Raw genomic sequence first — 16,835 nt, 5'->3', positions numbered from 1 at the left:
TGTTGCTAGCCAGCTTCCTGGCATTTTGTTTTCACTTCTTTCTTTGCATTTGGATTCCTTATTTTTCTGCCATTTCAGTATGTGTTTGTGAGGTTTCATTTTTAAAACTCACATTTCAGTTGTAATGAGCGGGAGCTTTACTAAAGGTGCTTAATCCTTTATCCATTGTTTGGTTTTTCCTTTCATTTGGTACTTTTCCCCACATTTTTAAGGCTAGAAACTCCTTTCCTAAATTTAATTTACTACTGTTTCTATTTTGAAAAACCTTTATTGTTTAAATCTCTGCTTTGAAAGATCTAAGAATATGGATATGATACTGGAATTTTACCTAAAGTAAATAATCTAGTTAATCCTGTGGGATAGGGCAGTATGAAGGAGATGAACTTCTTAGTCACTATTGTTGTTTTTTTAAAAACATTCATTCATTCATTCATTCATTCATTCATTTATTTTTGGCTGCACTGGGCCTTAGTTGTGGCAGGTGGGATCTTCGTTGCAGCATGTGGGATCTAGTTCCCCAACCAAGGATCGAACCTGGGCCCCCTGCTTTGAGAGTGCAGAGTCTTAGCCACTGGACCACCAGGGAAGTCCCCACACTTGGTTTTTGAATTGTTACTCACACACTTCTGTGTAATACTTAAGTTTTATGAGACTCTGCACCATCCGTTAACACAGAAAGAGTAGCTATGTTGTGAGCCTTAAAGGACATAAGTAATAGTTCCTGGTACTTGTCCTAGCATAGTGATTTAGAAAATACAATGGTTCTCCCATCATTTTTTAGAAAAGGAAATTGAATCTCAAGGAGGTGACACGTATTTGCTACCTATACAAAATTCTGTAGTTTTAAGTTGGAAATCAAGCCCCTGTCTCTTCTGGATTTTACTTTTCAGAAGAGTAGTATTCAGTAACTTATTCTGCCTGCCTGTATATTTCTTGAGTATCTTATACATACTTCCAAGGGCTTAAGATATTTGGGGAGAAAGAAAGAATTTAATGTAATGCCCATTTTGGCAAATGTTTTGAATAAGTGAACAAAGATGAATGTAAATACAATGCACTTCCTATACTAGGTAGCTTGTAGTGAGGTAGGCTTTTCTAATAATTATGGGCCAGTATGTTTAGTGCTATAGAAGGGGTAGAACCTACCTCTTGAGGCAGAGATAGGGTTGTTTGAACTGGGTCATGACGTATGTGTAGGATGCTGAGATGTTAGCAAAGGAGGCATGGGCTTTTAGGCAGAAATAACGCATATGTATGTAAAGGCCTGAAGGCAGTCCTGTTTACGAGAAGTCCAGGTTGTGTGCACACGGTAAAGCAGTCAAAAGGAATGTCTCTTGTGGTTATGGAAGAGATGGCGGTTGAGATGTGTCTTAAATGATTGGTAGTGTTTCAGCATATGAAGATAACATGGATAGGATAACAGAAATTGAGGAAATAAATAGTTACTTAGCAGAATGTAAGTTATTTATGTATAGGGACCCATGAATAGTCACATTGACTTGGCTGCCACTTACTCTTGAACTCTCAAACCTACAGAACAGCTTAGACATCACCTCTTTCCGAGAAATCATCAGGAAGTTGGGCTTATCTCATTAGAGCTTTTATGTGAGAGGATTTTTTGTGGGGAGGAGGATACGGGAGCGGTTTTTCCAGGCTTCCATGTATAAGATAAAGTGATAAAAATATTTTGGGAATGGAGCATGTATGACTTGGAATATCAAATATAATAGTTTAAAATTTATTTGGTAACCATTAGAGGTCCATTGTAGCATTTTGAACAGGAAACCTGACATAATGATGATGTATCTGACCATGCCTGATGGAATTGGAGAGGAACATGACAGAAGCAGCAAGTTCAGGACTGAAGTGATTAAGACTTTAATAAAGAATGGTGGTAATGGGAATGAAAGAAAAGGCATTGTGAAAGGGATTTCTAAACAAAGATTTCACAGGTTCTTAGAAATGATTGAAGATAAGATATGGAAGACAAGCAGGGGAATTGGAAATGTTGGAATTTCATACTTGGGTGACTAGGAAATTTTTGATATCAGCAAGAGATATGACATTAGCAGGAAAAGTAGTTGAGGGAAAAAGCTTGAAATTACCATTTGTTATTTATTGGATGTGAGGTTAATTATAAAGTCTACTTTAGAGCATGTCAATATTCCTTTGTAAAAGTAATTTCTAAAAATTATGTTATAATCTGTCATTAGATAGGAAAGGTAGTCTTTTTTTTTCTTCTAGTTTTATTGAGATATAATTTACATACAGCACTGTATCAGTTTAAGGCATAATGGTTTGACTTACATACATCATGAAGTGATAAATCACAGTAAGTTAGTGACCAACAATCATCTCATATAGATAGAAAATTAAAGAAATAGAAAAAAATTATTTTTCTTGTCTTGAGAACGCTTAGGATTTGCCCTCTTAACAACTTTCATATATAACATATGACAGTGTTAAGTATATTTATCATGTTGACATTACATCCCTAGTACTTATTTGTCTTATACCTGGAAGTTCGTACCTTCTGACTGCCTTCATCCAATTCCTGCTCCCCTCAGCCCCCACCTCTGGGAACCATAAATCTGATCTCTCTTTCTATAAGTTTCTTTGTTTTTGAAGTGTAATTGACCCAGTACACTATGTTAGTTCCTTTTACTTAAAGTAGTGATTTGGTATTTCTGTACATTTCAAAATGATCACCACAATAAGTCCAGTTACCATCTGTGATCATACAAAGATATTGATATTACATAACTATTGACTGTATTCCTCATGCTGTATATTTCATATCCATGACTCATTTATTTTACAGCTGGAAGTTTGCACCTGTTAATCTCCCTCACCTATTTCTTTCCTCCCCCTCCCCACCTCCCCTGGCAATGTAGTCTTGTATCAGTAGCATAGGTTTTGGAAACAGCCCTGTATGCTAGGTCACCTTTTAATAAGTATCACTGTTGTGAGACTGAAAAGTCGCTGATGTTTTTGGATTTTACTTTGTTCATGTATAAACTAGAAATAGTAATACCTGATTACAGGGCTGTTGTGTAAACTAAATAGTATAATATATATCCATGCTGTCCTATTATAAGCCCTCAATAAATGTTAGTTTTCCCTTCTTCCTTAGAAGATGCCAGCCTTATTTATTCTTGACTATTTTCACACATTAAGATGGACATCAAAAAATAATGCATAAAGCATTTTTGTTTCACGGTTTAGCAATTCACTGGTCATAACCATGATTGTTTGCTAAATAAAATATGTGTATAATCAGGCAGTTTTTAATTAGACTAACTCAGAAGTTGTAATTATTGAATGTGTAGGTGTAGTTAACAGCCTTCATTTCTGGTAAATGACTTTACTTAGAGGATGTATGTTTATGTGAGCAAGAGGGACTATTTCCTGGAAGGAAACTGTGGTCTCCAAATCTTTATAATAACGTCACCTTTAGTCTTTTTGAAGTCATGAGCATTGTCCTATACAGACTGTTTTCTTGAGGCAGTTTCGTGCAGGTAGTAAATGAAGCCTCCTTATGCGCCTGTTAAAAACTCCATAGACTGTCAGTAATATGGAAAAATTGGATGTTTAATCAGGAATGTGAACATGTGTTTCAGGTAGAGAATTCCAAAGATAATGAAGATAGTATTCTACAAAGAGAAATTCCTGCCAGACAGTCTCGACGAAGGTTTCGGAAAATTAACTGTAAAGGAGAACGCCAAACTATTACTGATGATGTGGACATTAACAGCTATCTTTCTGTGAGTATATTTAGGAACATTTCATGTGTATTTCTTAGTTCATATGCAGTATACTTAATTTACATATATATATATATATATTAACATCTTTATTGGAGTATAATTGCTTTACAATGGGGTGTTAGTTTCTGCTTTATGACAAAGTGAATCAGCTATACATATACTTATATCCCCGTATCTCCTCCCTCTTGCTTCTCCCTCCCATCCGCCTTATCCCATCTCTCTAGGTGGTCACAAAGCACTGAGCTGATCTCCCTGTGCTATGTGGCTGCTTCCCACTAGCTATCTGTTTTACATTTGGTATCATATATATGTCCATGCCACGTCCATGCCACTCTCTCACTTCATCCCAGCATACCCTTCCCCCTCGCCGTGTCCTCAAGTCCATTCTGTACGTCTGTGTCTTTATTCCTGTCCTCAGAACCTTTTTTTTTTTTTAAACATTCCATATATATGTGTTAGCATACAGTATTTGTTTTTCTCTTTCTGACTTACTTCACTCTGTATAACAGACTCTAGGTCCATTCACCTCACTACAAATGACTCAATTCTGTTTCTTTCTTTTTCTTTTTCTTTTTTTTTTTTTTTTGTGGTACGCGGGCCTCTCACTGTTGTGGCCTCTCCCGTTGCGGAGCACAGGCTCCAGACGCACAGGCTCAGCGGCCATGGCTCACGGGCCCAACTGCTCCACGGCATGTGGGATCTTCCCAGACCGGGGCATGAACCCGTGTCCCCTGCATTGGCAGGCGGACTCTCAACCACTGTGCCACTAGGGAAGCCCCGATTTTGTTTCTTTTTATGGCTGAGTCATATTCCATTGTATATTTGTGCCACATCTTCTTTATCCATTCATCTGTTGATGGACACTTACGTTGCTTCCATGACCTGGCTATTGTAAATAGAGCTGCAGTGAACATTGTGGTACATGACTCTTTGAATTATGGTTTTCTCAGGGTATATGCCCAGTAGTGGAATTGCTGGGTCATATGGCAGTTCTATTCTTAGTTTTTTTAAGGAACCTCCATACTGTTCTCCATAGTGACTGTATCAATTTATATTCCACCAACAGTGCAAGAGGGTTCCCTTTTCTCCACACCCTCTCCAGCATTTATTGTTTGTAGATTTTTTGATGATGGCCATCCTGACTGGTGTGAGGTGATACCTCATTTAGTTTGTTTTTTTTTTTTTTTCTGTACGCGGGCCTCTCACTGCTGTGGCCTCTCCCGTTGCGGAGCACAGGCTCCGGACACACAGGCTCCGCGGCCATGGCTCGCGGGCCCAGCCGCTCTGCGGCATGTGGGATCTTCCGGGATAGGGGCACGAACCCGTGACCCCTGCATCGGCAGGCGGACTCTCAACCACTGCGCCACCAGGGAAGCCCCCTCATTTAGTTTTGATTTGCATTTCTCTAATGATTAGTGATGTTGAGCATCCTTTCATGTGTTTGTTGGCAATGTGTATACCTTCTTTGGAGAAATGTCTATTTAGATCTTCCGCCCATTTTTGGATTGGGTTGTTTGTCTTTTTGATATTGAGCTGCCTGTAAATTTTGGAGAGTAATCTTTTGTCAGTTGCTTCATTTGCAAATATTTTCTCCCATTCTGAGGGTTGTCTTTTGGTCTTGTTTATGGTTTCCTTTGCTGTGCAAAAGCTTTGAAGTTTCATTAGGTCCCATTTGTCTATTTTTGTTTTTATTTCCATTTCTCTAGGAGTTGGGTCAAAAAGGATCTTGCTGTGATTTATGTCATAGACTGTTTTGTCTATATTTTCCTCTAAGAGTTTTAGAGTGTCTGGCCTTAGGTCTTTAATCCATTTGGAGTTTATTTTTGTGTATGGTGTTAGGGACTGTTCTGATTTCATTCTTTTACATGTAGCTGTCCAGTTTTCCCAGCACCACTTACTGAAGAGGCTGTCTTTTCTCCATTGTATATTCATGCATCCTTTATCAAAGATAAGGCAATCATATGTGCGTGGGTTTATTTCTGGGCTTTCTATCCTGTTCCATTGATCTATATTTCTGTTTTTGTGCCAGTGCCATACTGTCTTGATTACTGTAGCTTTGTAGTATAGTCTGAAGTCTGGGAGCCTGATTCCTCCAGCTCCATTTTTCCTTCTCAAGATTGCTTTGGCTACTTGTTGTCTTTTGTGTTTCCATACAAACTAAAATTTTTCGTTCTAGTTCTGTGAAAAATGCCATTGGTAGTTTGATAGGGATTGCAATGAATCTGTAGATTGCTTTGGGTAGTATAGTCCTTTCACAGTGTTGATTCCTCCAGTCCAAGAACATGGTATATCTCTCCATCTGTTTGTATCATCTTTAATTTCTTTTATCAGTGTCTTATAGTTTTCTGCATACAGGTCTTTTTTCTCCTTAGGTAGGTTTATTCCTAGGTATTTTATTCTTTTTGTTGCAATGGTAAATGGGAGTGTTTCCTTAATTTCTGTTTCAGATTTTTCATCATTAGTGTATAGGAATGCAAGTGATTTCTGTGAATTAATTTTGTATCCTGCTACTTTACCGGGTTCATTGATTAGCTCTAGTAGTTTTCTGGTACCATCTTTAGGATTCTCTGTGTATAGTACCATGTCATCTTCAAACAGTGAGAGCTTTACTTCTTCTTTTCCAATTTGGATTCCTTTATTTCTTTTTCTTCTCTGATTGCTGTGGCTAAAACTTCCAAACGTCTGTTGAATAATAGTGGTGAGAGTTGAAAACCTTATCTTGTTCCTGATCTTAGAGGCAATAGTTTCAGTTTTTCACCATTGAAAACGATGTTGGCTGTGGATTTGTCATATACGGCCTTTATTATGTTGAGGTAAGTTCCCTCTATGCCTGCTTTCTGGATGGTTTTTATCATAAATGGGTGTTGAATTTTGTTAAAAGCTTTTTCTGCATCTATTGAGATGATCGTATGGTTTTTCTCCTTCAATTTGTTACTATGGTGTATCACATTGATTGATATGCATATATTGAAGAATCCTTGCATTCTAGGATAAAACCCACTTGATCGTGGTGAATGATTTTTTTAATGTGCTGTTGGATTCTGTTTGCTAGTATTTTGTTGAGGATTTTTACTATGTTCATCAGTGACATTGGCCTGTAGTTTTCTTTCTTTGTGACATCTTTCTCTGGTTTGGCTATCAGGGTGATGGTAGCCTTGTAGAATGAGTTTGGGAGTGTTCCTCTCTCTGCTATATTTCGGAGGAGTTTGAGAAGGATAACTGTTAACTTGTCTCTAAATGTTTGATAGAATTCGCCTGTGAAGTCATCTGGTTCTGGGCTTTTGTTTTGTCGAAGATTTTTAATTACAGTCTCAATTTCAGTGCTTGTGATTGGTCTGCTTATATTTTGTTTCTTCTTGGTTCAATCTCGGAAGGTTGTGCTTTTTTAAGAACTTGTCCATTTCTTCCACGTTGTCCATTTTATTCGCATAGAGTTGCTTGTAGTAATCTCTCATGATCTTTTGTATTTCTGCAGTGTCAGTTGTTACTTCTCCTTTTTCATTGCTAATTCTGTTGATTTAATTCTTCTGCCTTTTTTTCTTGATGAGTCTGGCTAATGGTTTATCAATTTTGTTTATCTTCTCAAAGAACCAGCTTTTAGTTTTATTGATCTTTGCTATTTCCTTCATTTCTTTTTCATTTATTTCTGATCTGATCTTTATGATTTCTCTCCTTCTGCTAACTTTGGGGTATTTTTGTTCTTCTTTCTCTAATTGCTTTAGGTGTAAGGTTAGGTTGTTTATTTGAGATGTTTCTTGAGGTAGGATTGTATTGCTATAAACTTCCCTCTTAGAACTGCTTTTGCTGCATGCCATAGGTTTTGGGTTGTCGTGTTTCCATTGTCATTTGTTTCTAGGTAGTTTTTTATTTCCTCCTTGATTCCTTCAGTGATCTCTTGGTTATTTAGTGTATTGTTTAGCCTCCATGTGTTATATAGTTTTTACAGATTTTTTCCTTCGGTTGACATCTAGTCTCATAGCGTTGTGGTCGGAAAAGATACTTGATACGATTTCAATTTTCTTAAATTTACCAAGGCTTGATTTGTGACACAAGATATGATCTATTCCTGGAGAATGTTCCATGAGCACTTGAGAAGAAAGTATATTCTGTTGTTTTTGGATGGAATGTCCTATAAATATCAGTTAAGTCCATCTTGCTTAATGTATCATTTAAAGCTGTGTTTTCTTATTTATTTTCCTTTTGCATGATCTGTCCATTGGTGAAAGTGGGGTGTTAAAGTCCCCTACTATGATTGTGTTACTGTCGATTTCCCCTTTTATGGCTGTTAGCATTTGCCTTATGTATTGAGGTGCTCCTATGTTGGGAGCATAAAAATTTACAATTGTTATATCTTCTTGGATTTATCATTATGTGGTGTCCTCCTTTTTTCTTGTACTAGTCTTGATTTTAAAGTCTATTTTGTCCGATATGAGAATTGCTACTCCAGCTTTCTTTTGATTTCCATTTGCATGGACTACCTTTTTGCATTTCCTCACTTTCGGTCTGTATGTATCCCTAGGTCTGAAGGATGTCTCTTGTAGGCAGCATATATACAGGTCTTGTTTCTGTGCCCATTCAGCCAGTGTGTGTCTTTTGGTTGGAGCATTTAATCCATTTACATTTAAGGTAGTTATCGATCTGTATGTTCCTTTTACCATTTTCTAAATTGTTTTGGGTTTGTTATTGTAGGTGTTTTTCTTCTCTTGTGTTTCCTGCCTAGAGAAGTTCCGTTAGCATTTGTTGTAAAGCTGGTTTGGTGGTACTGAATTCTCTTAGCTTTTGAGTGTCTGTAAAGGTTTTAACTTCTCCTTCAAATCTAATGAGATCCTTGCTGGGTAGAGTAATCTTGGTTGTAGGTTTTTCCCTTTCATCTCTTTAAATATGTCCTGCCACTCCCTTCTGGCTTGCACAGTTTCTGCTGAAAGATCAGCTGTTAAACTTATGGGGATTCCCTTGTATGTTATTTGTTGTTTTTCCCTTGTTGCTTTTAGTATTTTTTCTTTTCATTTAATTTTTGATAGTTTCATTAATGTGTGTCTTGATGTGTTTCTCCTTGGATTTATCCTGTGTGGGACTCTGCTTCCTGGACTTGATTGACTCTTTCCTTTCCCATGTTCGGGAAGTTTTCAACTATAATCTCCTCACATATTTTCTCAGTCCCTTTCTTTTTCTCTTCTTTTGGGACCCCTATAATTCGAATGTTAGTGCATTTAATGTTGTCCCAGAGGTCTCTGAGACTGTCCTCAATTCTTTTCATTCTTTTTTCTTTATTCTGCTCTGCAGCTATTTCCACTGCTTTATCTTCCAGGTCACTTATCTGTTCTTCTGCCTCAGTTATTCTCCTATTGATCCCTTCTAGAGAATTTTTAATTTCAGTTGTTGTGTTGTTCATCATTGTTTGTTTGCTCTTTAGTTCTTCTGGGTCCTTGTTAAACATTTCTTGTATTTTCTCCATTCTATTTCCAATATTTTGGACCATCTTTACTATCATTACTCTGAATTATTTTTCAGGTAAACTGCCTGTTTCCTCTTCATTTGTTTGGTCTGGTGGGTTTTAACCTTGCTCCTTCATCTTCTATGTGTTTCTCTGTCTTCTCATTTTGCTTAACTTAATGTGTTTGGGGTCTCCTTTTCGCAGGTTGCAGGTTTGTAGTCCCCATTTTTTTTCGTGTCTGCTCCCAGTGGCTAAGGTTGGTTCAGTGGGTTGTGTAGGCTTCCTGGTGGAGGAGATTGGTGCCTGTGTTCTGGTGGACGAGGCTGGATCTTGTCTTCCTGGTGGGCAGGACCACGTCCGCTGGTGTGTTTTGGGGTGTCTTGACCTTATTATGATTTTAGACAGCCTCTCTGCTAATGGGTGGGGTTGTGTTTCTGTCGTGCCAGTTGTTTGGTGTAGGGTGTCCGGCACTGTAGCTTGCTGGTGGTGGAGTTGAGTTGAGTTGGGTCTCAGTGTTGAGATGGAGTACTCTGGGAGAGCTTTCGCCATTTGACATTACGTGGAGCCAGGAGTTCTCTGGTGGACCAGTGTCCTGAACTCGGCTCTCCCACCTCAGAGGCATTGGCCTGACCCCTGGCTGGAGCACCAAGACCCTGATAGCCACACGGCTCAGAAGAAAAGGGATAAAAATAGAAAGAAGGACAGAGAGAGAGAGAGAGAGAGAGAGAGAGAGAGAGAGAGAGAGAGAGAGAGAGAGAGAGAGGGAGGGAGGGAGGAAGAAAGAAAAAGAAAGAAAAGAATAAAATAGTTATTAAAATAAAAATTTTAAAGTAATTAAAGAAAAAGAAGGAGAGAAAGAAGAGAACAATGAAACTGAAAAACAAGGGAGGGAGGGAGGGAGGGTGAAAGAAAAGGAAAGAAAGAAAGAAAAGAATAAAATAAAGTTATTAAAATAAAATTTTAGGGCTTCCTTGGTGGCGCAGTGGTTGAGTCCGCCTGCCGATTCAGTGGACACAGGTTCGTGCCCTGGTCTGGGAAGATCCCACATGCCGTGGAGCGGCTGGGCCCGTGAGTCGTGGCCGCTGAGCCAGCGCGTCTGGAGCCTGTGCTCTGCAAAGGGAGAGGCCACAACAGTGAGAGGCATGCATGCATGCATGCATGCATGCATACATACATACATACATACATACATACATACATACATACATAAAATTTTAAAGTAATTTAAAAAAAGAAGGAAAGAAAGAAGAGAATAACCAAACTGAAAAACAAATCCAACAATGATAGCAAGTGCTAAAAAGTATACTAAGAAAAGGACAGACAGACAGATCCCTGGGACAGATGGTAAATGCAGTACAAAGCTATACAAACAAAATCACACAAAGAAGCATACACATACACACTCACAAAAAGAGAAAAAGGAAAAAAAAATATATATCTTTTGGGAAGTCTGAGGTCTTCTGCTTGCGTTCAGTAGGTGTTCTGTAGGAGTTGTTCCACATGTAGATGTATTTCTTATGTATTTGTGGGGAGGGAGGTGATCTCCACGTCTTACTCCTCTGCCATCTTGAAGATCTACATATATTTTTGATAATGTCAGCACTTGGGGCTCTACATGTAAAATCTGGGGCAGGTAAGTATATCTATAAAATTTTTTTAAATGCTTCTGCTATGTTGAGTTGGGTAGAAATACTTCTTCAGAAGTCTTTTTTTCTTTTTTTTTTTTTTAACACACACACTGTATTTTATTTTTAGAAGAGATAAAGTGACTCCAAGCATTGTAAATGGATGACCACAACAAAGGCAACAATGGTTGCAATTATCAAACACGAAACACACTCATACTATATCATAATATTGACTTTCAGTCCAGTAATTCTCCACTGTAACAGCTCCTTTACTTTGAAGTGAAAATTGATTTGTATAATTTTTGCCTCTGAGTCCTTGTGAGATTTTTTTTTAATTCAAACAGAAAGTAACAAAAATTATAATCATCCTCATCAGTTCACTCAGTCCCATGTAATTAGTTTTTTTTCATCTTGATCTTTTGTTAGCACTTTTATGAATTCATCAGTTTTCCATTAGAGTTCTGAAAATGCTTATTCAGTTTAGCAGTACGGTCAGTTACCAGAAACCTGTACTTGTCAGAGTCTTTTACATTAATTCCTTGAAGATGAAACCCTTTTATAGGAACATTTTTGCAAAAGCATCAGAGTACACCCAGAACTGTCTGTAAATGACAAAAGACTTAAAAATGACCACAGTTAAAGATTTGATGAAAGTTCATAATAATGCAATTGACAAGGAAATTTAGTTATTTCTGAGATATACATTTTAAAGTAATAACTAGAATTATGACTTATAACATTATACCAGAACATATAAGATTTTTAGAAATTTCATGTAATGTTTGAAACATTTATATTAACATATTTCCATACAAATAACCCAAGGAAAGTTTAGTATTAGTTGTGTTTTTTGTTTGTTTTTTTTATACTGCAAGTTCTTGTTAGTCACCAATTTTATACACATCAGTGTATACATGTCAATCCCAATCGCCCAATTCAGCACACCAGCATCCCCACCCCACCGCGGTTCCCCCCCACCCCTTGGTGTCCATACGTTCTCTACATCTGTGTCCCAACTTCTGCCCTGCAGACTGGTTCATCTGTACCATTTTTCTAGGTTCCACATACATGCGTTAATATACGATATTTGTTTTTCTCTTTCTGACTTACTTCACTCTGTATGACAGTCTCTAGATCCATCCACATCTCAACAAATGACTCAATTTCATTCTTTTTTATGGCTGAGTATTATTCCATTGCATATATGTACCACAACTTCTTTATCCATTTGTCTGTCGATGGGCATTTAGGTTGCTTCCATGACCTGGCTTTTGTAAATAGTGCTGCAATGAACATTGGGGTGCATGTGTCTTTTTGAATTATGATTTCCTCTGGGTATATGCCCAGTAGTGGGATTTCTGGATCATATGGTAATTCTATTTTTAGTTTTTTAAGGAATCTCCATACTATTCTCCATAGTGGCTGTATCAATTTACATTCCCACCAACAGTGCCAGAGGGTTCCCTTTTCTCCACACCCTCTCCAGCATTTGTTGTTTGTAGATTTTCTGATGATGCCCATTCTAACTGGTGTGAGGTGATACCTCACTGTACTTTTGACTTGCATTTCTCTAATAATTAGTGATGTGGAGCAGCTTTTCATGTGCTTCTTGGCCATCTGTATGTCTTCTTTGGAGAAATGTCTATTTAGGTGTTCTGCCTCTTCAGAAGTCTTTAATTTTGTAATTCAACTACTGAGAAGTAGAAGTAGTTGAATCAAGAAGTAAGGATAGGCTAAGAAAGAATAAATTCAGGTGTATTTTATAAGTTTTCAAAGGAGTCATGATCACCCAAAATATAAAAAGTGTCTAGAGATTGATGGCAGCCAAATTCCCAAGGGTATGTTTAGTTCTGTTGTTTGTCAGAAAGAGAAATTCATTCATTCCATGTTAGGAATAAGGAGGATTATTTAGGGAGTTGTTTGTATTAGAATAAGTGTTAAATTTAAGCAGCTCTTAGGAGTTTGTTCCATTTGCCTAATTTCATTGATTGAGCACATTCTGTTTCTGACATGAAACAATAACATATGACATGGTCCTCAAATTTTTAATTACATAAAGTTCATTTTCTGTTTTTATTATTTAATGATTTCTTTATTTTTTTGGCCATGCTATGAGGCTTGTGGGATCTTAGTTCCCTGGCCAGGGATTGAACCCAGGCCAATGGCAGTGAAAGTGCCAAGTCCTAACCACTGGAGTGTCAGGGAATTCCCACTTTTTCTTTTTATATAGTAAATTTCCCTGTCACTAATTAATTTAAGCTAATTTAAGTTTTGCCTTATTACACAAATGAAACTTGTCTATTTTTGAAAAACTAAAAGTTGGTTAGTTCCATCACTCAGTTATGTAACCACTGATGACATTTTGTATATTCTTGGATAAAATGATTTTCAACATGTAGGTAGATATGTGAGCTTTTTGGCTAACTTCATGAAGCTTAAGTATATGATCTGATTTGTAACTTTTAAAAACTTATGTATATAATGTGAACATCTTTGAATGTTACTTTTTTTTAACAACATTATTCTCAATAGTGTTGTGGTACTCCATTGTAAGAATTGCCATAATTTATTTACTCGGTTCCCAGTATTTGGTCATGTAGATTTTCCTAGTTTTTTATTTTTTTTAAATAAAGTGCTAAGTAATTTTGTGGTTATATATGCCCTTATCTTGGTTTATTTAGAAAAAATTCTAAGTTGAATTGCTTAATTAAAGTATCTTTAATTGGACTATTTGGTTCTCCTTGTATGAGGCAGAATGCATAGTTTGTGTGTGTGTATTGATTACTTGCTTACTCTAGTCTCAACTGTAGTGTGTTCTTTTCTCAAATTTTTTTACTGTCACGTTGTGAAGTCTAGAGAGATTCCGTATTTTCTCTTGGTAGCTGTGGGTTGTCCTCTCTAGGATATACTGGTTTCCTGATTGGACCAGAAAGCAATAGGCACACTGCTTGGTATTCTGTCCATTTGATGACTCTGAGTTTGGCATTTTCACATGTAAAGACTTGTTTAGCTAGTTTTAAGTGGTTATCTTACTGAATACTGTCAGAGATTTGGCAGCTCATGGGAAGGGGAGGACTAAGTTGATTCCACTTAGACAAAACTGACTTTTTAACTATTAGACTGCGTTAAAGAATGATATTTGGTCATGTTACTTGCATATGCTATTTCTTAAAGTAATAGCGTTTTGTTTTGTTTTTTTCTAAAATGGATATGTTTCAGGCAACTCAGAAAATGCAGTATTAAGACGTTTTACTTTACTTTTAAATGAAACCTATGTATCTGGCCAAATTTCTACATATTGATAGTTGATCTAGATAAGGTAGTATAGCAAAAATCTTTTTCTTTTTTTCATTTATTTTATACTATGTTAGTTTCAGGTGTACAGCAGAGTGATTCAGTTATTTTTTTCAGATTATATTCCATTATAGGTTATTACAAGATAGTGAGTATAATTCCCTGTTCTATACAGTAAATCCTGTTGCTTATCTGTTTTATGTAGAGTAGTTGTATCTGTTACTCATACTACTAATTTGTTCCTCCCTTGACCCAGGGCCCCAGCCCCTTTGGTAACCTTAAATTTGTTTTCTGTGTCTATGAGTCTGTTTCTGTTTTGCCTATAGATTCATTTGTATTATTTTTAGATTCCACATGTAAGTGATATCATTTAATATTTGTCTTTCTCTGACTTACTTCACTCAGTATAATATTCTATAGGTCCATCCCTGTTGCTGCAAATAGCAATACTTCATTCCTTTTTATGACTGAGTAATATTCTCTTTTTATATCTATCTATCTCACATCTTCTTAACCAGTCATCTGTTGATGGCTACTTGGGTTGTTTCCATGTCTTGGCTCTTGTAAGTAGTGCTGCTATGAACATTAGGGTGCATATATCTTTTAAAATTAGAGTTTTTGTCCTTTCTAGATATATGCCCAGGAGTGGGATTTCAGGATCATATGGTAGCTCTATTTTTAGTTTTTTAAGGAACCTCCATATTGTTTTCCATAGTGGCTGCACCAATTTACATTCCCACCAACTGAGTACTAGGGTTCCCTTTTCTCTACACCCTTTCCAGCATTTATTATTTGTAGACTTGTTCAGAATAGCCATTCTGACTGGTGTGAGGTGATACTTCATTGTAGTTTTTCTTTTTTTTCTTCTTCTATTTCTTTCTTTCTTTATTTTTTTTTTTGGCTGTGTTGGGTCTTTGTTGCTGCATGTGGGCTTTCTCTAGTTGCAGCAAGTGGGAGCTACCCTTTGCTGTGGTGCGCGGGCTTCTCATTGTGCTGGCTTCTCTTGTGGAGTACTGGCCCTGGGCGCTTGGGCTTCTGTAGTTGGAGCACACGAGCTCAGTAGTTGTGGCTTGCCTGCTCTAGAGCACAGGCTCAGTAGTTGTGGCACATGGGCTTAATTGCTCTGTGGCATGTGGGATCTTCCCGGACCAGGGCACAAACCTGTGTCCCCTGCATTGACAGGCGGATTCTTAACCGCTGCGCCACCAGGGAAGCCCTTCATTGTAGTTTTGATTTGCGTTTCTCTAATAATCAGCAATGTTGAGCACCTTTTCATGTGCCTGTTGGCCATCTGTATGTCTTGTTTGGAGAAATATCTGTTTAGGTTTTCTGCCCATGTTTTGATTTTTTTTTTTTCCATACTGAGTTGTATGAGCTGTTTGTATATTTTGGACATTAACCCCTTGTTGGTCACATCATTTGCAGATATTTTTCTCCCATTCCGTAAATTGTCTTTTTGTTTTGTTGATGGCTTCCTTTGCTGTGCAAAAGCTTTTGTGTTTAATTAGGTTTCATTTGTTTATTTTTGCTTTTATTTCTTTTGCCTTTGGAGTTTGATCTAAGTGAATATTGCTATGATTATGTCACAGAATGTTCTGCCTATATTCTCTTCTGGGAGTTTCATGGTGTCATGTCTTACAAGGTCTTTAAACCATTTTGAGTTAGTTTTTGCATATGATGTGAGGGAATGTTCTGATTTCACTGATATACTTGTAGCTATCCAGCTTTTCTCTTCACCTCTTGCTGAAGAGACTGTCTTTTCTCCATTGTATATTCTTGCCTCCTTTATTGTAGATTAATTGACCATAGTTGTGTGGGTTTATTTCTGGGTACTCAGTTCTGTTCCATTGATCTATATGTCTCTTTTTGTGCCAACACCATGCTGTTTTTATTACTACAGCTTTGTAGTATAGTCTGAAGTCTGGAAGGGTTATGCCTCCAGCTTTGTTCTTTTTCCTCAGGATTGCTTTGTCATTTTGCATCTTCTTTGTTTCCATATAAATTTTAGGATTATTTGTTCTAGTTCTGTGAAAAATGTCATAGGTATTTTGATAGGGATTGCATTAAATCTGTAGATTGCTTTGGATAGTATGGCCATTTTAACAGTTTTAGTTCTTCCAATCTAAGAGCACGGGATATCTTTCCATTTCTTTGTATCATCTTCAGTTTCCTTTGTCAGTGTTGTATAGTTTTCAGTGTATATGTCTTTCACCTCCTTGGTTAAGTCTTAAGTATTTTACTTTTTTTGACACGACTTTAAACAGGATTTTTTTTTAAGTTTCTGATATTTCATTATTAGCATAAAGAAATGCAACAAATTTCTGTATATTAATCTTGTATCCAGCTACCTTGCCGAATTCATTTATTAGTTATAATAGGGTTTGTGTGTGGAGAGTTCAGGGTTCTTTATAGAGAGTATCATGTCATCGGCAAATAGTGACTGTTTTACCTCTTTCCTTCCAATTTGGATACGTTTTATTTCTTTTTCTTGTCTCATTGCTGTGGCTAGGACTTCCAGTAGTATGTTGACGAGAAGGGGTGAATGGGCATCCTTGTCTTATTCCTGAATTTAGTGGGAAGGCTTTCAGCTCTTCACCGTTGAGTATGATGTTGTCTGTGGGTTTGTTGTAAATGGCTTTTATTATGTTGATATATTCCATCTGTACCCACTTTGGTGAGTTTTTTCATGAATGGATGTTGAATTTTGTCAAA

The 16,835-nt window shown here is 37.1% G+C and overlaps 1 protein-coding gene across 6 annotated transcripts in view; it reads left to right on the top strand.

Moving 5' to 3' along the window:
• Positions 1-16,835, top strand: part of RAPGEF6 (Rap guanine nucleotide exchange factor 6) — a gene marked incomplete at its 3' end in the record, with an annotated part of 219,987 nt that overhangs the window by 77,892 nt on the left and 125,260 nt on the right. For all 6 annotated transcript variants that reach the window (XM_081232763.1, XM_081232760.1, XM_081232762.1 and 3 more), the window contains one exon: positions 3,621-3,764. In XM_081232763.1, coding sequence (XP_081088889.1) covers positions 3,621-3,764 — 144 coding nt within the window. The remainder of the gene's footprint in view (positions 1-3,620; positions 3,765-16,835) is intronic.

Source organism: Mesoplodon bidens, assembly GCF_964165515.1.
Source record: "Mesoplodon bidens genome assembly, chromosome: 4".
Taxonomy (NCBI): Eukaryota; Metazoa; Chordata; class Mammalia; order Artiodactyla; family Ziphiidae; genus Mesoplodon; species Mesoplodon bidens.
This window is presented reverse-complemented; position numbering and strand designations above follow the sequence as displayed.